The sequence below is a fragment of the Uloborus diversus genome, chromosome 2 (genome assembly GCF_026930045.1).
Source record: "Uloborus diversus isolate 005 chromosome 2, Udiv.v.3.1, whole genome shotgun sequence".
Taxonomy (NCBI): Eukaryota; Metazoa; Arthropoda; class Arachnida; order Araneae; family Uloboridae; genus Uloborus; species Uloborus diversus.
In genome coordinates this window covers 59,930,453-59,957,474 of record NC_072732.1, presented here as the reverse complement: position 1 = coordinate 59,957,474, position 27,022 = coordinate 59,930,453, and the positions used below count along the sequence as shown (strand labels likewise).

Sequence of the window (27,022 nt, the reverse complement as noted above, 5' to 3'; positions counted from 1 at the left end):
AATACATACATTTGGTTTTATTTGAAAACAGTAAAATGACTGTGATTTTTGAAATAGTTAATTGTAAATTACACAGCGTCAAGTTACTATATAGTTGGAGTGCTATAAGAGAGGTGAGTAATTGCTAGTTTGATCTAAAACTCAACCCGAGAAGAAACTTCGTTTTCAGCATCAAACCCCTAGTTTTCATCCCCAATTTTGGTAAAAATAATCTTGAGTTTTTAGAATAAAAAAATATTAAAAATTAAAGGTTTTCTATATAAATCTTCATCACATTAAATTACTCTTTAAATAGTAATCTTGAAACGAGTTCATCAGACCGGTAAATATTTTTCGATAAATCACGCAATACTGCTAAGTACTTGAGAAAATATGTCATTGATTCTCACAGTCAAGAGTTTCAGTAACTATATGCAACACATGGTTTCATCATAATTACTTACAGTGAAGGAACTGACTTTAAATTTCATTTCAGCAATGATCTGATGAAGCAAGATCAATGCCCATTTGAATTGGAAACGGCGTGTAGTTGACAAAAGGTACTCTGCCGAAGACCCGCAATTTCATGGCTAATTTACTTTCAATTAGCTGCATAGCTCAGTTAATAAGAAAAGAGATATATGTTTGAAGATATTTTTACTTAATTTAATTAATAATTTAATAACATAATTGGTTTTTCTGTTGGATTTTTTAAAATTAATAACAGTTACTAAATTAACATCATTATCATATATTGATTTGAAATCTCCCATGTCGGATTAGTACTTGATGCTGAAAATCAGAATAATTTGAACGTTGAACAAAAGTTTGAATAATTGATGAAATTCTGTTTTGACTGATTCAGCGGAAAAGCTCAATAAAAAAACAATCACGCAAATATTTCAAAAGATCAGATTAAAATATTTTATTAAAATTTATTGATATTTACGCTTTTAAAAACGTTTTACGTTTGATCAATATTATTCGCATGTTATTACATCATTTTAGTATATCAAGACTCTGAACGAAATTGACACAAAATAGCCTCATTGTAAAACTTTGCAAAAAAAAAAAAAAAAAAAAAAAAAATCTGTCCAACCTCTATAGGACAATATTGCATTGTGCAGTTAGTATCATGATATATTCAAGTTGTCTTTTAATATTGCTAAATCATATACAAAAGGAAAAATGTGCCGCAACGTTATAAAAAAAGTGTTTTGTCTCAACAAATCTTACAAAAAAATTAAAATTGTTAAGCACAATGGGGTACAAAATGACAAATGTGAGGGGCATAACACGGTTCGAACTTTGTGAAATCGAATTTCGTTGCATTAGAGGTCACGTTGAAAGAGTTGAACTTCATTTTGGCTTACAATAACCTCATGTCACTACGATTTATCTGAGAGTACACCATTAGAAAGTGAAGGCAATATATATCGCAGTACTCTTGCTTAAGACGAGTGATATCATTTATATCAGACAGCCAAAGTCAAAATAATACATACATTTCTTTAAGCTGACAAACGATAAGGGCATTTATTGTTCTTTGGAACATTCTTTCCACTTTGCTTGACACGAGATATGAAGCAATGGGACCCGTAAGTTGAAAATTTAAGAAAAACAACATAAGGATTTCGTGAAAACGATCGAAACTTTGTACTGAGATATAAGTAATATGAGACAACTTAATTAGAAGTACAAAATTAAAATAATCAAAAATGAGGCAGTCTAGTCATTTAAACAAAAAATAATATTTCAATCAACTTAACAACATTTTAAGGGTACATTTCGCGCTTTTTTTTTTGTTAGCAATGGATTTTAATAGGTATTTATTAATCCTTTTTTCTGAGCTAGAAAAGTAGGAGTTTCGACAAATTAGAAGAAAAAAAAGTTGTTACTATAAAATGTTAGGCACAGTCGAGTTTGCTAACTAAGGAACGAAACAATAGAAAAAAGCTTAACTTGCTGATATCATATTGATCATACTACTTTTCTTTTTAAAATATCTATCTGAGTTTGAAAACAAAGGAAAATAAAACTTGGAAAAAAAATCTTGGAAAGTGTTTGAGCAAAGCTGGAAAATTATCACTGAATTATTAATCCATTCAGGGATATGAAATTAAGAAAATTACGCTAACCTAGCAGTAAGCACACATCGAGGGTGCGGATCAAAGGGTAATGATTCCCCTTTGAACTACGTTTTGGAAGCTTCAAATTCAAAAATTATATGGGAAAAACTCAGACCACCTCCATTTGTAATTGAAAGTTACTCTTATCCCTCCCCCCTTCCGATTTAAGTGATCACGTTATAATAATACCCTTTCCTAAAACCAGAAGTTGGGTTCGCCCTTGGTCAATTGTGAAAAAAGCAACAGTTTGGAGAAGTTCCTGCTATTCAGCGATTTAGTATGCAGAAATATCTCATCATTTCTGAATTCTAAAGAGTTATGTAAAAATCCACTTATCGTTTTAGAATTTTCTTTTTTCTTTTTGCATCATCTTCAACTTTGCTTTTTATGCAGATGTAAGGTTACGCGCAATCTTCACTTTTGCATACCATCGTAAATAAATTACCCAAAGAAAGACAGACCTTTTCGTCCTCAAGTAATCGTGATGCTAATATGAATGGAATTTGGTTCTTTGGAAGACAGCTCCAACCTTATCTCATCCGCTAAAGGTGGCGCAAACAGAGAGGAAGCGGTCATTGTCGACTAGTGGCCGTGAACTTGGGGTCAGTTGTTGCCCGATGCCCCGATGGATGACTACATGGGTGTTGGGGTCTCTGCGTAAGGCTGTTTAAACACGATAAGTTAAAAGTATTTTTATATTCCTAAGAAGAATTTGAAAAGCTACTGCAGTTTCGTAGCAAAAAATATTTTTATGAAACGGGATAAATGTTCACATGAAGATACTTTGGAGAATTCCACACTAACTTCACTTGTATTTCCTCGAGTAGGTAGACGGTAGTATCTGCAGAAATGAGTTTTCGAGATGTTTAACGAAAAGCGTAGGATTCAAAACTAACAATAGGGAATTAATTGTTTTAATTAGGCATTTTTTCGCGCTTTTTTCAATACAAATATGAGCTAGCAAGCTTGTACAAGAAAATTCAAAAAAAAAAAAAAAAAAAAAAAAAAAAAAAAGGAACAAAAATCGCTGTTACTGCCTTTTACCTGACCACGCCAGTATACTGATTTGAAATGCTTCCATGTCGGATTAATTCTTAATGCGGAAAATCAGAGTAATTTTAACATTGATCGAAAATTTGAATAATTGGTGACACTCGGTTTTGTCTGATTCAACAGAAAAGCTCCGTAAAAAAAAACAATCACGCCAATATCTTTCAAAAACTTATATACAAAATCTGATGTAAAAAATCAGAAATTAAAAATAGGTCTCAAAAACATCTTGTGTTTCTCTTCAAACAGCTAATTGGAAACATCCCAGAAAAATAACTACCTAAAACTGCAGTCATTAAACTGTTAATGGGATGCTTCAAATGGGAGAATCATATCTTTATCTCCCATATCCGTTCAGCATTATTTCACTTTTTAACGTATTCAACATACGACATAAGTTGGAAAAATACGATTAAAATAGCCATAGCGGTAAATGTCCAAAGGTTTCACACTATCACGCCTCATAGAACATTTGACCAGAGTTTAAAATCCTGAAGAAAAGTTACTGGTCCGTTAGAGCAGTATGAATGAGGACATACCCGTCTACAGGCAATAGTTGTTCACTATTCTACGTAAACTGAAAATGGTCATAGCTGTCAACATATCAACTTTAAAAATCTTACAATGCATGCCGTGAGTGTATTTGTACACTTTTTTAACCAACACACAACAAACCGATAAAACTAAAAGTGTTATATTTTCAAATCTTTACTTGTAATTAATGAGCACAAAATGTAAAAAAAAAAAAAAAAAAAAAAAAAAAAAAAAAAAAAAAAAAAAAAAAAAAACTGGATTCACAAAAGAGAAATATAGGATTACAACAAGCAGTTAGTTTCAAAAAGGCAGGCCTGTATATTTAAAAATTTAGGGGATACAAGTGTACACTTTTAAAATATTGTCTACTAGTGGTACCCACACGGCTTTGCCCGTAATAGAAAATTAAAAGGTCTTTTGGTTCGCCTGTATATTTACAAATAATGTATGGTGAATTTTCTCGCCAATTGGCTTGTGCCCATGTTACGGTTCCACGTTATGATAATTTCGTAATTTACTCGTCCATCTTATGATTATTTTTTTTTCTTAAAATTAGAATAGAAAAAGAACCACGTCGAATTTTCGAAGAATCGCTTCGAGGTGCACACCCCCATGCTACAAACTAACTTTGTGGCAAATTTCATGAAAATCGGCAGAACGGTCTAGGCGCTGTGCGCGTCACAGAGATCCTGACAGACAGAGAGACTTACAGGTTTATTATTAGTAAAGATAAAGAAGATAAAGATTATTTTTCTGCAAGATGCATCATTTAATATTAATCATTAAAAATATTCTTTTGGAAGAAACTAATAACTTGCTGTATTATCTTACTTTCTCCTTCGTAAATTAATGCAGTCAGCTGCTTTTCTTGAAACTACTTTCACTGGAACTTAAGCTTTCTTAAGTTGCTGACTTAGCAACATTCAACAATTTTATTTCAATAACTTATTCAAAACATTAGTTTTTTTTGTAAGTTTTTAATGATTAAAATGTTACCCAGGTTATTATCAAACAGAGAACTGCACAGCTCTTTCCTTGCCTTTCTAACGCTACTGAATATTCTTTTGCATAGAAAAGGAGAGCCTTTCATACTTCAATGAACCATTGACATCAACTAATTTCTTCAAAGCAGCCTATTTTTTATCTATCCTCTCCCTTTTTTGCGCAACGTTGGGCAAATCATCTATTTGTGCAGAGCAACTTCGGAGCTTATCTTAGGCTCTTCATCTGCAGTTTCTCTGTTCTTCTGAAGCAACACAACAGGAAACTCATTAAAAAGAAAAGCAATACCAGGGATCTAAAACCTAATTCTCTTACAATTATGTCATAAGATCTTACAAACTTAAAGTATCTCCAAAAATCTTACAATGTAAGGCGAAATCTTACAAGTTGGCAGCTATGAATGGTCATTCCACGGAAAACAGACATTTTTTCTACACGTGACAGTTTACATATTCCATTAAAAATAATACTTTAAAAGGGGTATTGAATTAAATTTTGCTGTTTAGGAAATCACAAATGTATCCGTTTAAGAGATTTCTCCAGCAAAATATTTTGTTCATTACACTATAAAATTATTTCTTTTTAAAGAGCCATATGAGCTGTCACGTGAGGGGTAAAATGGCGGTTTTTTCGTGGAATGTCTCAAAACCATTTTTACTATTTTAGGGCGTACTAAGCAAACAATCAAATTTAATAAAAATGTATCGAAAAATCAGCACAACTTTTTAACGAAATACAATCGCGAAACGGAACGAATATCTGAAAGCAAATATTGGTGGAATCCACCATCTTTCTTAGGGTGCAGAGGCAAGTGTGAAGTTTAAAATATTGTCCGATGTTTGAAAGTATACCAAAACAAATAAAGTAATGGGAAATTGTAACAGTAATGGAAATAAGAATCTTTTCTTGGACTGCAAAAAATCGAATCTGTTCCAGAACAGATTGTTTTTTTTTTCTTAAATATAGCACGTACAAGAAATTTTAGTAATTATTTCTATATTTTAATACTTTTGATGAGATATGTTGCAGTGGGCAGGTATAGGGCAGTAGCTGCAAAATTTTCATTTTTCATTTTTTTTGCATTTTTGTCGCATATTGTACGTTAGCTCAACTGTACTATCTTGCTCGTTTGGTTTCCGCCGATAAAAAAATAAAAAATAAAATAAAAAGAAACTTCTGGTTCCAGTATTTTCGTATTGTTACAAATTCTCTAAATAGTAATTATTTTTATGATTAATTTGTTGCAATCTGGCTAAATTTAGCGTTTATTCCATTATTATCTTAGTAACGTAACCTGTAAATAGTTTCTTGTAATGAATGGCGGGATGAGTTAGTCTCGTTTTAGTTCTTGCTTTCGTTTTAGCCTTGCTCTGTGTTTTTGCATGTTTTGATGTAAATACGTAGTTGACCGTTGAGTATACGGTGTCAATCGATATTTGCCTAATTGCTATGGTTAATTTAGCAGTTGTTAACAATGTTTTTGTACATAGTTGTAAATAAATCTCTAGTGTTTTTCTCAAGAACTGTGTCGTCATTGAAAGAAAGTTTGAAGTTGAACTAAACGCGTAACACTATTGTTAATATTCAATCCTAAATGCATTTCTTCAAGTATGTTGAAAATTCATTTCTGCCAATACTGCAGTTTACCTGCCCTCGGCAGCATGGAAACGTATGCGTGTCTACTGTGGAAGGATCTAGTAGTAGTCTAGTAGTAGTACCAAAGAATTAACAAGTCAAGAGTCATTTGATGAGGTCGTTATCTTCAACTTATGAAAGCCATAAGCAACAACTTTACATCATCACATGCCAAAGACTTAGTTACCAAACATTAACTTCAATTATTTGTCTAAAGCGGATTATCATACTTCCTGCTACTTAAATAATAAACTAGATAATTTTTCAACAATAGTAGAATTTTTAGAAACAAATAAATGCTTTTGCGCAGCGAAGTAAAAGTAAAATCAATAACATGGGAACGAACAAACTTGCAAAAAATTTCAACACGCGTTTCGGCGTCCAAGAAACCTTTTTTTTTTTCAATACAAAATGATGTGAGTTTATAGATGTAGAGACATCCCAAAAAACTCAAAAGGGATCTCTTGCAATCCCAAAACGCGTGATGGCTTTTTTTTTTTTTTTTTGCAGATTTACGCTTGTCTGCAAAGTTGATTTTACTTTAAATGGACTAGAAACTGGAATGACATTCTGTATTCTATTGACCCTAAAACTTAAAAGCAATATTTTATTCAAAACTTCTGCACACCAAATGCAACAATGCACAAAAATTGTAAATGCTCGACTCTAATAGAAGAGCTGCATTTTATACTCTAGTGACGCTAAAAGTTTAAAATAATATTTCACATAAACTTCTGTACATCAAATAACAACACGAATGCAACAATTCTATCGCCAAGAAAATAATTCTTTCTTTCTAATTTTAAATGAGGAAAAATAAACTGCAGTTAAGATAAATGTTGCTGTTTCTTTTTATTCGTGATGCAAATGCAAATGGTACTTGATTATGCATAAATCATCTTCATCCTCATCTTCGCAACCGGATTTTCACGTAAGATGATGCACTTGAAAAAACGCAGCTGTCCCCAAGTGACCGCAACCCGAGATCCATTTCTTATTTTCAAGATAACGATTCTTATTTCAGTTGCTATGTAAACATATATGGCAGAAATACTTTGTAGCTTGACAACAGGGTTTTTTGCACTAAGCAATAAAGATTTGTCATAGTGGCTATAAAACAAGGTTGAAAACAAGGAACGTATGATAATAAATAGTATCGATTTCGTTGTGTCAATTGTGAAATTTTTCAATTCGTTGAAAATTAAAACTAAATTTTAAATGTAGATTGTAGAAAAGAAATAATATTGTGAATCAGACAAAGCAATTTTAGTTTAATGAATTCAGTGATTCACAGCTTATGAAGGTATATATCATTTTTATCGTGTAAACACTTTTCCTATTTCGCTCAACCCCTCCCCCTCCCAAGAAAAAAACTTTTTAATAATGATAATAATAATTAAAAAAAATCATCAGTCAGTGTAAAAAAGTTAAAGTATCTGCAGATTAAAAATGTATGCGTAGAGAAAATATGTATATTCAATTATTATCTTATAAAATATATTTGCATTTTAAACCTGCAGAAACTTTGAATCCGCTTTTTAGACTGACTTTGATATTTTTTAAAATTAAAATGTTCTTTTCTTATTGAGCTAAATATGAAAAGTGTTTACACTAAAAATAATATATACCTTCATTAGTTCTGAATCAACGAAATTATTGAACTAAAAGTGATTCACAATTTCATTTCTTTTTTCCAAACTTATCAGATTTTGGCAAGATCTTGTTTATTTGCACCGCTAGAAATATATTGTTTAAAATGCTGTAAAGCTTCTAAAATGCTTTCTGCTTAATCCTATGCCCACAATCAAGTTTTAACTTATAGCGTAACATAAGATCTCAAATTGTGAATTTATACAAGGTGCGGACGGGAGGGGAGGGGCGACGTTTGGTTAAAAAGCTTTTGTGGAACCTACTTTCTTATTGGTTGACCAAAATTACATATCTATTGTTCGAAATATGTGCTGTGGTTTCACCTATCCTGTATTTCCTGTTAACTTAATTTTTCTTCTTGTGTGAAAATTTCTTGCGTATTTTTGTGACTATGCTCTGTTAGATGTTTGGAGAGATAGGTTTTGTAAAGGCAGATATAATACGAAGAGCAGGATCATCAGACGATGATAAGAGGGGGGGGGGGACGATAAGTGTCAGCAATGAGACCTATCGTCCGTAGCAGGAGGGACGATGGGCTCAAAAAAGTTTGGAACCTCTGGTCTATGCAGAACATTTAACAATTTCTTCTCGAAAGACAATGGACCTTGTATCACATAATACGTAAATTAGATTTTTTCATTCCATTCGATCTTAAAAAATGATGAATAACTTCTAAAAAAAGAAAATCACAGAATTCAACAGCGAATATTTTCAGTGCAGAGGTCAGAAATTTTTTTTTATCCCATCGTTGAGACTTTCAATTTAATGCACATATTATGGGTGAAACTTTTAATGTAATTAAACAGTAAACTAAACTTATGGAATAAGTTGTTCGTTTTCACCGTGATTTCGTATTAAACATGATCGTATTAAGAGAATTCACCTGTATTTTAAAAATAAAACCATCTTACCGTGTATCCTCCGCAGAACAGCTCATTATCATTGTAATTTGGTTTTGTCTTAAAACCGAATCTCCACATACTGGATCTAGAGGGTGGTTCGATGAGACGACCATGTCCGGAGACTTTTGATGGAAAATGAAGAAAGGTAATGAAGATTATGACAACTGCAGGGGAAAACAGTGATGACATCAATTTCATCCGATGGCGATTCGGCTTCATGATTTTGTTACAAGATACGCACCTGTATAAGAAACAAGTAAGGACGTTAATTTCAGCGATCATGTTCTTTTAAGCTTGTTGAGTTTCGGGATTTTAAAAAGTGCGAGAAAGAACATCAAACAGAAGTAATAAGTTGTGCATTTTCTAAAAGGTAACGCTTTATTTATTTTATGGGGAAATATGACTCTTTAACCTTGCGGAAAGGGGAAAAAACAGTAGAATTCGAAGTACCGTAACTCTGAAAGAATACTTTTTAGATACTCATTTTTTTTTTTTTTAATATTTGTTCTTTTCTACTGCATACATTTTTTTATTCCAAATAATTGGTAAATATTTGTTTAAGTGAGTAATAAATATGATCATGAATTTTTTGACAAAAAATGAGTTAGTTAACTTGTGCGCATGATTACAGAAAAAATATTAGTCAAAACAATATCTTGTGTATATAAATAATTCAAACTCTCAATTTCAGAAATGAAAATAGTTTTTTTTTAAACACTTAAGTGAAATTCCTATTTTGTATAGCAATTTAAATTAAAGTGTCAAAAAATGATCCAAATTTCGTTTTTTTAAATGTCTTACATAATTTTTCGAGTAGGTAATTCTACACAAATTGTCGTTCACTCTGTAAAACAAGACATTATACATGTTCCGTAAAAAGGAAAAACTTCACATAAAAATATTTAAGTTCTTGAGATATCATGCACATAATATTAAAAACAAAAAAGAAATTTTAAGAAAAAGGCTTTTTTGCTGTTTTTTTACGATAAATTGCGTGAAACAACTGATACGTTTTCTCGCACAACTTCCTCAACTATAGATATTTTCCAAAGCGGTTTGTCTTAAATTTTCCAAGAAAAACTGGAGAACTATACAATAAACTCCTGATTATCGGCGGTCAGATTATAAACTAATGATTGTTTTATTGTTCGCTTTTAGCTTATATAGATAGATTTTTTTTTACATTCAATGTTAGTAGATGCAGTGTAACAATGTTTTTAGCTAGAATTTAAATTGAATGTGTGAGTGTTAATCATATTTTTTAGTTATTGTCTACACTAGTATCATTTTTTCCCTAATATTAGGATTATCTGCGGTTTTCGCTTATCAGCGGTACCACCCTATTCCGCAAATAATTGGAAGTTTGCTTTATGTATGTTATTCAAAAAATCGAAATTTTTCGAGATTATAGCTCAGTTTTACTCACATCCCGAAAAATAATTTCCAGCTTATCTATTAGATGTTGCCACTTTTGGATCTTGCTGCTATGTCTACTGAACAAGGTGAAATAAATTTTTGCATTTCATTTTGGCATAAAGGCAGCGGTACTAGTCCTACCGACTCTGTCCTACATTGCTAGGACTAATACACATAAAAACAGATGAATGCTTGATAATAGATATAGAATGGCTGATAATATGATGAATTTATATAAATAAAATACTTCTATGAGTAATTTTCAGTTATAATTTTCAATATTTACTGACTAAATCATATCAACACAGTACCACTAAATCTTATCAACACAATAAGAGACCTTTTATGATTTGCTCAAAATAATAAAAACCTTGCAAATTATGAAATATTACTAAAATATTCAGAAATAACTCATTTGGGTACATACCACCAATGTCCACATTAACCATGGAAGCTTCAAAATAACGTTGAATATATTCTGTACATAAAACTATTTACAAGCAATTTCCTTTTTCAGAGCAAATATCTAAATGAAAATTGTCAACAAGGAGCTCTGTTCCGGTAGACCAGCATGATAATGCTTGTGGCTTGACACTGCTCAGAAATTGCTTTGCTTCTTTGTCAAGCGTTTGAAAGGGGTAAGATTGAATAGGTTCGTTGAACTGAAAAATATTTGCTTATTTGCTATTGTAAACCAGATGTTGTGTCTATCCAAGCAAGTTTTGATTAGGAAGCCTAAAGATAAGCAAATCCCCCCCTTTTGAAGCAGTATGTGGTCTGTGTCCTATCAGCAAGTGATGGAATTACTTCTAGAATTTGCTCAAGAAAGTGTGAATTGGGAAAGTGACGTGTGACATTCTTGGTAGGAATTGCAATCAGTTCTCAGAATCAGTTAGAAGCACTATAAGGTGCGCACGAGCTATATAGAAATCGTGTATAAAGGTTATGACCTTCAATGAGCAATGTACTTTGAAGCTGTAATTAATTTTCTTTACCTGAAAGAAATATGCTATTTATGTATTTTTGATGTTGCTTCGTTATATTTAGAAAATTATAATTCAATTTCAGAATTGAATAAACAAATGATAAATTGATAAATAAAATATTTTTCACATTTCCTTTTTGCTGCTTTGCAATTGTAATTAAGGAAAATATCGGTTACAAAGTTTCAAAAAAAGCTATTTTTCTCTTTAGGAAAAAAAATCGATAAATTTACGATTGGGAAACAATTTATCATGTATATAAACATTATATAAGATTATTTTTTTAATTCAAGAAATTAAAAACAATCCTTAGATCATTTGTTAATATACATTGGATTTTTGAGAAAAAAATCACCCACTTAAAAAATTTTTAATCATTTAGCTGCATTTAATTTTTATGCAGTTTCATTATAAACTAATAAATTAAATGATATAATTCACACGTTAACAATCGAAATAATGCTCTTTTTATTTAACTGAAGCTCACTGTGATATTCAGCTTTATTGAAACTTAAAAATGATCGGAACACAATTGAATTAAATTCATTCTTGAGTAGACGTTATCTAATTAAAACATGATTTTTCGAAAGGAGAATTAACAAGACCGAAAAGTTATTGGACATATTCGCTTACATTTTAAAAGGGAATAACTATCACAATGTTATTTTAAAGACTTTTATTTTCTTGATCCTTCAATGTGTGTTTCTTCGCACAACAAACGTTCCGTTTACTTTACAGTTACGTGTTCTCACCTCTTTGAATGAGGAAAAAGTCAACTTGGAGAGCGATGGGCCAATAAATAACGTCTCATTGTAGAGATAGAGGAAACACGATGATATCTCGCTTGATTCGTGAGGACTCCTTTACTTACTTTTCCTACATGGAACTCAGCATGAGTTACGCTACTCCAAGGTCAAAGAACTGTATGGAAGATCTATAGGATAGGGTGCAATGATATATTTCTGAGCTTCACCAAAATTGCTTTTCGGGACATGTTTTCGTTGATGACATTTCTTTTTGTTTTGTTGAAAGTTTAAAATTTATGTTTAAGTTTTTCCGTCAAGTAATGAATTACAACAGAGCGAATACCAAGTTGACTTACATACTTTTGCACTACCTTAACATTTTGTAGAGCCACGGGTTATGTTTAACTTAGTGAGGGTCTAGTTCGACTCTCATAAGTTGACTTACATACTTTTGCACTACCTTAACATTTTGTAGAGCCACGGGTTATGTTTAACGTAGTTAGGGTCTAGTTCGACTCTCATAAGTTGACTTACATACATTTGCACTACCTTAACATTTTGCATAGCCACGGGTTATGTTTAACGTAGTGAGGGTCTAGTTCGACTCTCATAAGTTGACTTACATACATTTGCACTACCTTAACATTTTGTATGGCCACGGGTTATGTTTAACGTAGTGAAGGTCTCTCATACACACATAAGTTGACTTCTGAGGCTGAAACGATTTTAAATCTTAAAATAGGAGTGCGGAAAGCCAGTTTGTATTACGATAATGATTTTGCTTTGCTAATCAGTAACTTCTCACTTTTCATCCAAAGCATAAATGAACTCTTGTAACTCACATTGTATAGGAAAAAAAAATAAACAAAATACACAAAGAAACTTAGGTTTAAGCGTATTACATATTAAATCGAAATTGTTTATTGCTAGAGAAACAAATTGTTAACTTTTAAATTAAACATAAAATGCAAACTATTTTGCGCGTTTAACATCGTTAATTTGTCATGCAAATTACCAACTTCTACTCTGCAAAAGAATAAAAATGACATGAAACTGGCGGTTCATTATGATTATGCTATCTCGTTTAGTTTGTGTGGTTATCAAAATAGGTTTTCGGGTTATTAAGGAGATTATTTCTATAAAAGCAAAAGTTTCTTCTGATGGAATCATTTTTATTTAGCGAGTGTGAACTGCCTGGAATTTCCTCTTCACGCCCAGAAGAGCCTATGGATTTCCATCCTGTCCCACCCTGCAACAATTCACGTTATCTCTACATATTTGGGGCAAATTTTCGTGATGTTCCACTTTCATTCAGGGATTATGATGATGTAAATAAAACATTTCCTTTCATAGATAAGCATTGAAGATATACGTAAAAGTAGTAAATGATGTGAAAGATAATAAATTGAAATGTGAGCTTTCGATTTTTGAAATCGCAATCAAATATTGAAGTCAGAATCTAGATTGAACTTATGTTGTCAGGAATTAAAAAAAAAAAAATAATAATAAAAAAGTACTTAAGATACCCAACCAATTTCCACTTACTCAGTGCTGTAGTTGAAAAAAAATATTTTGGGGAGTTTTTGGAGGTTTGGGGGTGTAACTCACCTTTGGATTTTGGGGGGACGCATTAAAAGAAAAGATAATTTGAAATCAATTTACATTACATCTGCATTAGTTGTGCAGTAAAAAATAAATAAATAAATAAGGACGGCACCCCCTCTCCCCTACTACAGCAATGAAGATATCCACAGATAAACTAATGAGTGCTTTAGCACAGCCAGAATGTTTTCTCCTGGGAGAGGGGGAGGGGTAGTCATACATTCCTTATACAGTTATTGTAAAAAATTATTTCATCAGAGATTAACGAAAAAAATAATAATTGTGTTTAAAAACCCAGCCCATTTCGAGAAAAATTATAATTTGACGTAGTATTGTGCTTAAATACAGCCGAACATAGATTTCTCTCTCTCCTTTTCTGCCGTAAGTTTTTCTGCCGTTCAGAGCCGAGCAACTGTTTTGCTGTGTATGATGTAGGCATTGAAGCGAATCCAAGTGTTAAAATGTCATGCTAAATTCAAGTTCCATGACAAGGGCCTCATTATTGGTGAAAGGGAAAATAATTTTCCGGGAAAGTAGTGTAATAACGCTCAGCGGGCAATCCCGCTCACTCAAATATCTCTTATAAGTAAAGCACTGAAAACTTACTCTCATTTTAGCAAAAATTATTGTAAGTGTCCAGTAAAGCTCTAGTCATTGGAAGAAATAAACTGTTTTTGTGTCTTCCGATATTAGTTTTCAATTGTTTCATGACAAAATTTTAGAACATCTTAGTTGTAGGTAAGTTGTAGGTAAGGTAAGGTAAGTAGGTTAGTACACGCTCAGGGGCGGATTCAGAGGGGAGGGTCAAAGGGTCAGCTGACCCCCCTGTGACAAGAATTTTATTATGATTATTTTTAAAGTTCAATTTTTTTGATTTGAAAAAATAGTGCATGAAATCAATGCTAATATATTTTTTTTTCTTGAATCTGCAATGTATTTCTTCTCAGCGCATCATAATTCAAAGAATTGACTGGGTTCGTTTACTGGTCTACTACTATTTTGAGTTTTTTTGTTCATTTTCAAAAGAATAATAATCTCTGATGAACTTAGCGTTTTTCAGAGCACTCTTCCATCTCAAAAGACATCTGTGCGTGCACGTGCTTTTTCCAACATAACCGACCTGTCTGACTAAAGAAAGGTGACTTTTTATAAACATTTGAGGGAGTTTGAGGGAATCCATAGTGTCAGTTGCACCATTGGAAGTTTTAGGAGCAGGGAGGGGGTGGCAATTTGAAAGGTTTTTTGTCTCATTTGGGGGTGGGGGGGGGGTGGTTTTGCTGCAGTGTATGAGGGGTGTTACATCAACTATGGAGGGATGGGCAGACTTGCTTACCTGTAATTTTTTACAATGGAGATTTGTCCCTTGAAACCGGATCCGCCCCCCTTGCAAAAATTTCTGGATCCGCCCCTGTACACGCTTATCTTTAAATGCTTACTCATTACTTCAATAACAAATGTACATTTAGCTGTAAGTAAATGCTTTAATTTTTTCTTGCAGTGCTTTGTTACATCAACTATAACATATTAAATTCCAGCATGTCGATGAAGGGTAATGGCGCTCACTTGAACTGGTGAGAATATGAAGAAAAGAATATATCAGTTAAAAGAGGAAGACATTGATGAGACGCATCTGTGTAATAATGATGACCACAGAGATATTTTACTTCTAATCAGGATATGTAAACAGAAATCCGCTGTTTTTTCATTGGATTCGGAATGGATGACTAAACGTGATTTTGCAACCACAATATGGAAAACGTGGGTGCATAAAGCCTCTCTTACATTGGTCCAAAACGTATGTAGTGGTGTGAACAGCCCACACTACTACATGTGAGTCTTTTGTACTACTTAAATGCCGTGTCCAAATTTTAAGCACAATTACCTTACTACGTAGGATATTACCGCTCAATCAATGAAGTAATTAAATAAATGATTAAAAAAATCCTAAAACATTTATGAAAATTAGTTGAAGGCAAGCTAAGGCTTCGAAGTTAAACTTCGCAAAAAAAAAAAAAAAAAATGATATTTTGTTTAAATTTGACTTCTCTTAAAAGAGGGTCGTTACCATACCCCCCCCCCCCCCCGTTAGGAACCTAGAAGATTGGAAATAAAAAAGAATATCCTGCAACTTCGGTTTATCGATGATATGGAACAGATATATTCGATTTTTAAATAAAAGATCAAGTGTGAACTGGTGATTTACAGGTCATTTGAATTCTAATAAGTGTTATGTGTGGTGAATGGGGGCCCGTCGATAGCTCCAATATTCACAAAACTCAGATACTCATAACAACAATTAACAATTCTTAAGGTTGAAAACAACAACAGTTAACAATTGTTAAGGTTGACGACAACAACAATCAACAATTCTTAAGTTTTTTTTTTTTAATTTAAAGACGTTTGTTAAAGGTGTGTCTACGGATATTGCAAAATTCTATTTAGCAGATTTTATTATTTTATTTTTGAGTTTTTACAAGTAAATAAATAAAAGTCATTTTTAAAATACTTTTTCTTCTGAAGTTGGTAAGCATTAAGTACTACGTCACTATCTTTACGTTAGGAATTTAGTACATTTGACGGAACATTAAAACTTTAACAACAGAGAATTAGTATTTGGATGCCTCACTTGCCAAATCGATTAACTCCATGAAACAGAAAGTCGAGAAAAGTTATGTAGAAGATAGTGTTATTCATAGGAGTGAATAGGCTCTCGTGTTACATTTTCTGCCATCACATGGTCTGAAATGTACTGAACCAAAACTTTAATGTAAATTCACATGCTAAGCATTGATAAAGCACTATTAAGGTAGAAATGAGGATTTTTTTAAAAAGTGGAGTTAATCGATTTGGCAATTGACGCATCCATTTAGTACTCTTGCCTTAACCGATGTACACATATAATGATCGGAGATATAGTTTAAAAACAAACGTTTAAGGGAGTGTAAATCCAAAAACACCCGTTAGATGTATCCCTGTTTCAGTGTATTTTCAAGATGATGAATCGTAGAAACGAAACCTGTAATTTAGAAAGCTGAATCTTTTAAAGCATTTAACATCTTGAACTGCATGAAAATTTGAGATGAAATTTTAATAATGCATAAAAATGTGATACATATGTAGAAATATATCGAACCTGGTTCTAGCGACAAAACATTTTGACAAATGATTGAGAAAATAAATACTTATTGCTAACACACAAATTTTGTTTCTCCATTGATGAAGTTAAATTAACTTAAGTCAATATTTAACCCTTCATAATTAGAGACAAAATACTGAATCAACATGTAAAGTCAAAGTTTACTTAAAATCTCTTACTCAAATAAAAATCTTCATTCTAAAAGAACACTTAAGTAAGTATTTCAAGAGGACTGTTGGACATCTGGGGAATCCTTCGAAGGAATCTGTTAATGAGATGCAAGAAAACGGAATGGTGTTTGTTTAGAGGGAGAGTCGAATTCCTATTTTTTCAGTTATGCCGCATATAATAATTTTACCATTTAAATATGCATGAGAACTCATGAATAATTTCAGTCAGAAAACTGTCCTATCTATTGTTGGGAATGTTATTTTCTCAAATACCACATAATGTTGTTTGAACATTGGACGCGTAGGTTTTAAAGGTTATTTTTCCTCTTAATGTAGGAAAATCTTCGGAGATTCTCGTGCGGAAACAAATCTAGTTGCATTGCATTTAAAGGAATACAGAAAAAAATTGTTGCATAGAGCGTGACTTTAAATTGAAATAAGTTCGCGGAGCCTCAATAGATGACGTTAATAACAACAAATGATTCAATAGATGACATCATAAATGAGAGAGGTAGTGAGAGAGGTGCCGATCATTCACCACCAAACTAGAAACCTGCGTAACGTGTGTATGAATAGTACCTAATACTGCTCCCTATTTGGTGGAAGTGTAGGCCGGTGCAATTTCGCACAGAACAGGCATTTTTCTGTCACCATTGATGGTTTGTTGATGGTAGAGACAACAACTGTCAATATTCAAATCGTTATCTTAGTGCATTGCGTCGATCACCTTAATCACCGGACCAGAATCCATGTAATTTCTTTCTATTGAATATAGGAAGGATTAGTTTCATAAGAAATCCACAAGCCCTGTCATCCCCAATGGTTCCACGACTGTTCATTTTGAAGCATAAAAAATAAACGATTGAATTAGTAACTGACAACTTTGGGACTAAATTGTGCTTTTGCGTAATAGCTGAAGTTTATCTCTTTTAGAACCATGTCGATAGAAATATTATTCCACTTTTGTATTACAAAAGAAAGTGTTCTTAGTGCTATATGCAACGTCCGAAGAGTTTGTTTATGTTAAACATTGTAGACTCTTCGAAATTCAATCTGTAATGTGAAGCTCATTGGTAAAACACTAGTGGACAACTGCTAAGGATGAAGAGTATTATCATTCTTTGAAAACGCAAAATGTGAAAATTAGAACATGGGAAGGACACAGCAACAACAGCATTCATTAGTCATTGTATGTTCCTGTTCCTATGTCTCACACTTATTCTATATTCTAATTCCTATGTAACCCGCAGCGTTATTTCAAGGCTGGAAAGCAACACCTGTGTAGAAAATGCCACAGGATGGTTTGTATAATATAGACCCCCCCCCCCCCCAGCTGAAGAAAATGACATTTCCTTTTAGAAAAAAAAAAAAAAACAGACAGGGGACAGACAAGTTTTTTGCTATCTCAAATAATCGGATTTTTCAGAAAATGGTGCTAGGAAACTCGGTAGAAAAAAGATTTTAGGCCTCGAGTCCCGTTGTGTGTGTAATACTGTCCGGATTTCACTCTAAGCCCCATTGCAATGGCGTTGTAATCATTGCTATTGAACCGAACCGTTTATTGAACTTACTCTTCTGCTATAGGAGTACCTTCAGTCAAGTATAATTAGACATCTTATCTGCCGTGAGAGTGGTACTGCTTATCTAAAAAAAAAATTCAGGAATTCATACATAGATATAATTAACTCCAGTTTTAGATTATTATTTAGCTTCAACAAATTTCTTCTAATCATCGTAATTGTCACCGTACATGTGTTGATTGATACGGGAATGCTCCTGGTAGAGGCATCTAACCCAGCCGTAGGTGGGGTATTGTAAGTGTTGTCATCATGTATAATTCTTTCTTAATGTTAAATATGGAGTGGCTAGGATACCCTTCCATGTGGTCGTAATTTCCTTTTATCACCACTGGAAATCCAAACTACATTTTATTAATGTAACTTAAAAGAAATTTTGAAGAAAACGGACGATTCACGGAATTTTATCGAGTATGATTCATACCTTTGCGTTAGTATTTTTCATTCTCCAGCCTCAAAGAATGCATTTCTTGAAAACAGTCCTTTCTTTACCACCCTTAGTAATCGTACACTCCTTAACAAAACGCAGCCACGGATAGAATGACCTGCATTACCTCACCGCAACGTAAAAGTTATCATTTCTCTTCTCTTAAAAGTGTTTCAACTTTTGCAGACGTCGAGAGCACATAACAAAGAAAAGAAACGTGACTAATACTGAGGTCAGGTAGGAAATCATTAGACATGAAGGTCAAGTGCTCTTTCTTTACTAATAAGCTGGGAATGAATGGCGTTCCTTAGGGAATGGCTACCGGGTTCGACTTCCTCTTTTAGTTTAATTTTTTTTTCGGAAATGCTATGCAAATAATGTTTGCATATTTGTGGAAGAATTGAATTCTGCAGACAGTGAGTAATGTTTGCTTTCCGTTGAAAATTAAGTCGCGAGAAAGTTGAAGAAATATTTCAGCAACTATTTTTATGGCACTTGACACAAGCGGCTAGAGCAAAGCAGCTAGTGACAAAATTTAAACTGAGGATTAAGTCTTTCATAACATGACTCGTTAAATATCAGTCTATATGAGTAATGATGGCATTTAGTTTAATGCTATATTATTAGCATTTTCAAAAAAGAATCTATTGTCAAATTTGAAGTAGAATATTTTTGTAAATTTTTGAATGAAAGTTAGTTATTAATAAGTCTGAATGACAGTGACAGTTAAGAATTTAAAAATCATAGTACCTTTAGATCCTCATCACTTCATTTTATATACAATATGCTCTTAGAACAAACAGCACGATAATATAAAATCACACCAATTTACAAACAGAACTTTACTTAAAATTTTTGAAAGATCAACTTAATAGCATTTTAAATTTTAAACCAAAGTGATAAAAATCACTCGAAAGGTTCAGTTTTGAAGAATATGTAGTGCTCATTTTAACTAAGAGTTGATAGCAATTTTTTGCCCTTTTTTAGCACTTCTTTATTAATATTGATTCTTCTGTAAAATCACACTAATTGCGTTTTTCATTTTCCAAGTTTAGTATGCAAATCGCGATGCTTTCATGCAATTCATGCACGTATATCTAAGAAGTTATGCCTCTGCTTGGACACACTTAACTCGCCATTTCATTTTTTAAAGCCTCTATAAAGCGGAAGTACATTAAAAATTGGTGCGGTGCAATGATACATCATTCTTCATGATTTTAGTCTACAATAGTTAAAGTTTTTTCTCCAGACAATATTAGTTATTGGATTCAGATGCGCAGCGAAAGAGTAGTGTTTTCTGCCCAGAAACCTTATTCTTAAGCCTATTTCATCATACTTATGTTGCTATTAATAGTAGGATTACGGTGTAGCAGACAAGGGTCCAGTAGCAGACAGTCGTAAGTTTGGATTTGAATAATAAAAAGCCGTGTAAAATTGATGTTGCTGCGACCCTTGAATACGGTGCAACCATCTAGTGAATCATGATCCAGTTGGTATTTACAAGGCAGTGGTGGAAGGTTATGAACTGACACCACGAGGTCAGCTGGTGTTTCATATTCATTCGAATTAAATAAAGCTTTTAAGTCTAAAAATAAACATTTTTTGCACTTTTTGAAGAGAAAAATGGAATCTTGTCCATTACTCCTGTTGCTTTATATCATCAGATTTTTTGGTTTCTGCTACTGGGGGTCGGACCTTTTTCCGAAATTGAGCAAATAAAAATAGAATTAACTAATTCAGAGGATCCAGAAGCAGTCAAACGTTAGATGAGATGTAGTTGCAGAGAGAAAAAAAGTTTAAAAAGTCTAAATACATTAATAGGCTCAGAAAATTGAGTTAACCCGAGAGCGATGTCTTAAGCATGTCTGTTACTGGTGCCGTTACCCTATGGTAAGACAGTAGACTGTTCCGACCAAATCTTACCCAAATATTATAAGGCATATTATGACCAAAAATCCCCATCATTCAGGGGAAAATTCTGGTTGCAGAAAAGATTTGATCACAAACATGGCTGCAGGAGCAATGGTTGTAAAGAAAATTACAGTTTCGAAGAAGTGAACCAAAGTGACAGCCACAGACTTCAATGACAGCGACACAACCATTGAGAACAAAAATTGCTCCAAGTAGCGAAGTGGCAAATCACTACACATTATTATCTTAAGTATGTAAATGGATATTTACTGAACGGTTTGATATTTGAAGTTGAGAATTACCATTGTATTTTAAATCAAAAGGGATGCTAGACTTAAATTGGGGCGATAATGGATTTTTTTTGTAATTAATCTTAACGGCAGGACAAACATACAAGAGCAAAAACATATAGATGTCATGTTTAATTATACTTAGAAAATGTGCAAAGTAAAATGCTGCAGGGGGGAGGTAAAGAGCAGTATCTACAGAAATAAGTTTTTGAGACATTTGAAGAAACGCATTTTGGATTCCATACTAACGATAGGGAAATGTTGGAATTTGATGTACTTTTCCAGCTATATTCTCAGCGGAAATCAAAAAAGCAAGTTTCCATAATAAATCTAAAGTAAATTAGATGACAAACTAAGAAAAAAAAAAAAGAAATACAAATATGCGCTTTATCTCCCAAGGCAGAATATCATTTTCAACCAACTTCCCAAAATAACAAGTATAGTAGTTCAAAATATTGGCTCTCTTTTGAACGATTTAAACGTCAAATGCGAAAAAATGTTCCTTAGAAACATTCCATTAAATGAAAATGCTTGCATAGTTTTTTTAAAAACACATACATATCTGCAAAATCATTCGTTGGAATAAAATATATGCATTAGAGTAACATACTTTTATTACCAATTATATTCGACACATAATTTTCAGTTCGTTTTTAGTTGTTGAAAAATGGAGTTAATAGGCGGAAGATTTCTTTTTATCCACACTTGAAAGAAACCATTTCCTTGCAAATCTGAATATTCTTCCTGGCTGGATGCTTGTTAAAGAACTACGTGTATCATTATCTTTACAGCCAAATATCACCTGATTTCGCCATCTTGTAAAGATTGCGAATTCTGAAGGAGAAATGGAATCAATTTGGCATAACTTAAAGCATAACTGCCAGGAAAATGGCTTCTGTCAAGCAATTCGGAAAATATAATAGAAGACTAATGATCGATGATGATTGATATGTTTGTAATCGTTTGGAAAATTGGACAATGCAACAAAATTAGCTCTGAAGTGACTATTGAATGGTGTTCACTGCCATGAAAGTACAAGGGAAATTTTAGAGAATTCTATTTGTTCACTCTTTTAAGAACCTGCTCAGCAAAGATTTAAAACAAATGCGTGAAGTATTTGTTCCTTAGGTTTAACTTAGCTCATTCAATGTCAGAACAAGGTTAGTGTTTTCGAGATATAAAACAATTATGTAGCCCAACATAGAGCAAAAAGGTGAGTTGAACAAAGCATTAGTTTCATAAAATGTAAGGTTTCTGTACAAATAACAAAATTAGGATTTAGTATGCGCGTGGTGTAATTCCCGGGAAAAAGGTCAGGCCTGATAGTTTTTTTTTTCTAAAAAATGTTATTTAATATTTTCCCTCTATTGCATAAGTTATCTGTAAAACTCTGTCATAAAATTGTCAAATCATAATCGAACTTACTTAAAATCAGTACGCAAAGCAATTTAGATTTTTTTTCACTTTGATTTTCAACCATTCTTCTCTTTGTACTATTTTTTTGCGGAAAAAGAATAAAAAATGAAGATATCAAAACAATACAACGAATTGAGTTCTTTACCTCCAAAACAAGACGTTCTTCAAAAGTGGGATTTGCAAATTGCCAACACGTTGGAAAGAAGTCTTAAGCAACACTACAAATTATAAATATTGCTAACTGCATTTAAAAGTGCATTATTTTTGGCTTCTTCTTATACCGACAAAACTTTCTGGATCGAAATAAATAAGCACTTAATTATAATAGAGTTCAACTTCGTTTAGCCGGACTATCTAGAACCAAAGAAAGTCTGAAGATTCGAAAATTTGGATAATCCGTGTAGAATGGATACTACACAAAAGAAATCCTAAAGCAGGAAAACTTACCGCCGATGATAAATCCTTGTTTTTTTAACAAAATTACATAAATTTTTTAGACGTTAAGAATATAATTTTCACAACATTTCTTAACAGAGTGTTGGTCTTCTGCTTCAAACAAGAGTGGTTTTTGAATGAAGCACGGCCAAACAAACGCTTTATCATTTGTAGATCGAAATGAAAAGCGAATTCTTGGCTTCGTTCGTGTTATCATAACTCGAACAGTGTTCATAAAAAAAATTAAACAAATAAAAAATTAAATTGTATTGTTGCATTGCACGTTCTACTTTCAGATTCTGCAATACTCTCATAAATTCCTATATCATTTCCGACATTTTATGGGTTTATTACTACGAATGCTGAAAGTAACATCAGCCGCTTCAGTGAAACATCTTTTTTCCACAGTTCACAGATTTCTAAGTGATATGCATCATTCCCTCCTTCCTTAGATAGTTTTCAACACATTCAGTTTTATCTGTTATCGCTGATATCAATTCATGCATATCAATTTTACTACTACTCATTAGGGAGTACTGAATTGGAAAACTTGTTTTGGGGTATTGATATTACGTATCCCTCTGCGGGAGCAACGAATGAAATCAAAACTAACCTCCAATTCTAAATGTTTTTATTCAGGGTTATTAACCTTCTACAATGTGTACTTCCGCTCTTTCATTGCTAGGAACAAAATCTTTGAAAATTAAAAATAGTGTATAAAAATTTGGAGTTATGGTGTAAATAAATATGTAATGTTTACTTACAACATAACTCCTTCTACGTAAAAATCTATGTTTTGTAAATAAAATGAACTGTGCTCTGTTTTTAAAATGCTTTCTTTGTTCTTAAATCGGTTTCCATTAGGCAGGGAGAAGCAAAGGGATGTAAGTGGATTTTGTAAGGTTTCTAATAAAACCCGTTTAAAGTTCAGATTCTAGGTAGGCTTTCATTGTTTTTTACTTCCTTTTACAAAAAAGGAAGTATTGTATTCGCAAAAAAAATTTCACTCAAAAATCAGCCTTAATTTCTATTTTTCTCATCCCCGAATGAATGTTGAGTTTTTTTTTTCGACCCGACATACATGGATATATGCCTAGGAACCTAGACACCCGAAATATACATTTTGACGACCCCCGAGTTAATTACAACGAATTTTCTCGTGACGTCCGTATGTACGTATGTATGTGTGTATGTATCTCGCATAACTCAAAAATGGTATGTCCTAGAAAGTTGAAATTTATTACGTAGACTCCTAGTGGGGCCTAGTTGTGCACCTTTCCTTTTGGTTGCATTCGGATGTTCCTAAAGGGGTCTTTTTCCCCTTTTTTGGGGGAAATCATCGTTAATTTCGATGTAAACTCAAGTGGTGTTATAATTTGTCGGACACTTGGCGACATATCCCCAGTCTTTTGGTCGCCAGGTTTTGTCGCCAACTTGACGACAAATTTGGAGATTTTTTTTAAAAATTAGGTTTCAACTTGGCCATTGTTGGTGTTATTTAGAGAGTAAACAATTGAATCATATTAAAATTGCCAATAATGGGGAAATGACATTAAATTGGAGTAAAAGGAAGTCATGTGATACACACATCAGCTCGTTTTATTTTAAAACCATGCTGTATAGCAGCACCTACAGAGCTACTAGTACCATATCTTGCTCCAAGACAAAGGAGAGGTTCACCTACCACGTCTACTGGTTATCTACAAAATTTTAATTTTGGCACTTTCATCATTTTGCTTCTCACTGCCTTATAAATAGAATAATTTCCTTACAAATTAAAACTTATTTTTTGGCTTAGTTGTAAAAAGCAGAGTCCGATACCTCTACGATTTTACTTTTTAAATTGATTTTTATTTCGTGATTTATCTTCTTTAGACTCGAAGTAAAACCACGGCTCAAAAACTTTCCTTCTTTGATCGTCCTACGACAAAAACAAGTGGGAAAAAATATTTGATTCTTTGAATGAAAACAATAATGTACCGTTATTTGAACTTGAAAACTGAACATTTAACAACAAAACCTGAACAGGAATTTTTTTAAAGCTTAATTTCAAGTCAAAAACGTGCTTAACAAAAGAAATCACTTTAAGGTTGAAAAGTCTAAATAGAAGAGGAAAATAACTTAAGATTTTATCCCACAAGAAGTCTCAGCTTTCATCAAGTTTTAATCTGCTATTTTCTTTGCGAATGAGTTTCCCATAAATGTAACCTAAACTGTCATGAAAATACGTGACAATAATGTGATTAAGTTATTTTTTTGAGTTTACTAGTTTATAATGATTTTTGAGCAAAAAGATATTTTTTACGAATTTTTTTTAATTAATGTGCTTTTTTTTCACTCTAGGGGTCTCCGTACCTACCACTGTTTGTGATTTAACCAGTTCGATGGGACCTGAAGACAGCTCTCAGGTTTTTTGATCCAGACCAGAAGCCGAGCAACTCCTGGTCCAGCACCCGCAGACGGTAAAACTGGAACGAAGGGGTTAAAAGTATCATTCGTAGTCTATTTCATTGATTTCTTTCCTTTCTAAGATTGATCAGAAAAATGATAGAGGTATGCTGAAATATGCTTAAAAATGATGACTTATCTAAGAATCAGTATACATTTAATTATGTTTTAAGTTTTTGAGTTGCGATTAGTTTTTCAAACTCATATCCTTTATCTTTAAAATTTGAAGTTTTTACTTTTGTTTTCTAAATGTAATTTTATAAATCTCGTTTTGATTTTTGATAATTTTAAACTTTAAATCATTTTAAAACGCTTGGCATGAGCTTGTGTACTCATAAAACAAAGTGATGATTAAATTAGAATTGTTTATAAAAGACTCTTTTTTGACACAAAATATCTCTTACTTACGTAAGGTCTTCTGTCACGTCCTAGACTTTAAATATTTGTATAAGTCGGACCTCCATATATCGAAGTAGCAAATTGCCGGGAAAAAATTCGATATATAGAAATTTCGATATATAGAAACGATCTTATTTTATCATAAAAATCTCCTAAAACATTAAAAGAAAAGCTAATTTTCGTGCATGAAACCCAATTTATAATTTTTACGAGCATTGGATTAAACGAAAGTTAATAATTGAAAAATTAACAGAAATTACATATTTGTGCCTTCATACATCTTCATTCTTCGGCAGTTCAATTTGATCCGCAACATAGGGGGATTTTCGTTTTGACAATGTAATCGAGAGAAAAGTAAAAAATCAATCTACCTAACTTGAATGATTTTTACTGAAGCTGAAAAGACTAGGATTGATAATCAACAGACAAAAAGGATCACTTGAAACTGATTTTACAGTGTTACAGGTTACAACTAAGCTTTGAAATAAACTTGAGGGAATTTAAGAACTCCAAAACGGAACAACGACCTATACACACCCCTCAAATTCAGATTTCTTATGAGTTTCTTAGCAACTTTTAGTAAACATAATTTTCTCCCTTAACCTGTATTTTTCATGAGACAAACAGTCTAAAGTGGAAAAAAAAAACTACGAATGTCTCGAAATTTTTTTTCGATATATAGAGATTTTTTCGATATATAGAAACAATTTTTCTATGTAATGAACATTGAAATTTGATGGGATTTCGATATATAGAAAATTTCGATATGTGGAAGTTCGATATATGGAGGCTCGACTGTACTTAAAATTCGAATACTTTCAAGTTATTTTGCAAGGATATACGAGCTACATCCATCTTGTCTAAGTTTTAAGTCCCCCAGTCAACGATCAACATTTTTATCATAATAGCTCAATCGAAACTGTTAAACATTTTGGCACAAAATTATGAGACATTTTTTGTAACTAACTCCTTGTCTGAACTGTATGTAGTAACATTTGACCAAACTAAAATAATCAGTTATCCAACGTTTTGCAGCACAAAAAAATGCAAATTTGCATTTTTTGTGCTTCAAAACGTTGAATAATTGATTATTTTAATTTTCAGCTCAGAGGTATTTATTCGTTATTTGACCAAACGTTCTAAATTGAAATTTGCTGATTTTTTATCGCTAACTTAAAAGAAAAG

General features: G+C 32.5%; 1 protein-coding gene across 2 annotated transcripts in view; it reads right to left on the bottom strand.

The window, feature by feature from the left end:
- The window catches only part of LOC129217070 (uncharacterized), a 119,186-nt gene that overhangs the window by 24,953 nt on the left and 67,211 nt on the right, over positions 1-27,022 (bottom strand). For both annotated transcript variants that reach the window (XM_054851316.1, XM_054851317.1), the window contains one exon: positions 8,891-9,122. In XM_054851316.1, coding sequence (XP_054707291.1) covers positions 8,891-9,100 — 210 coding nt within the window. In that variant the 5' untranslated portion in view covers positions 9,101-9,122. The remainder of the gene's footprint in view (positions 1-8,890; positions 9,123-27,022) is intronic.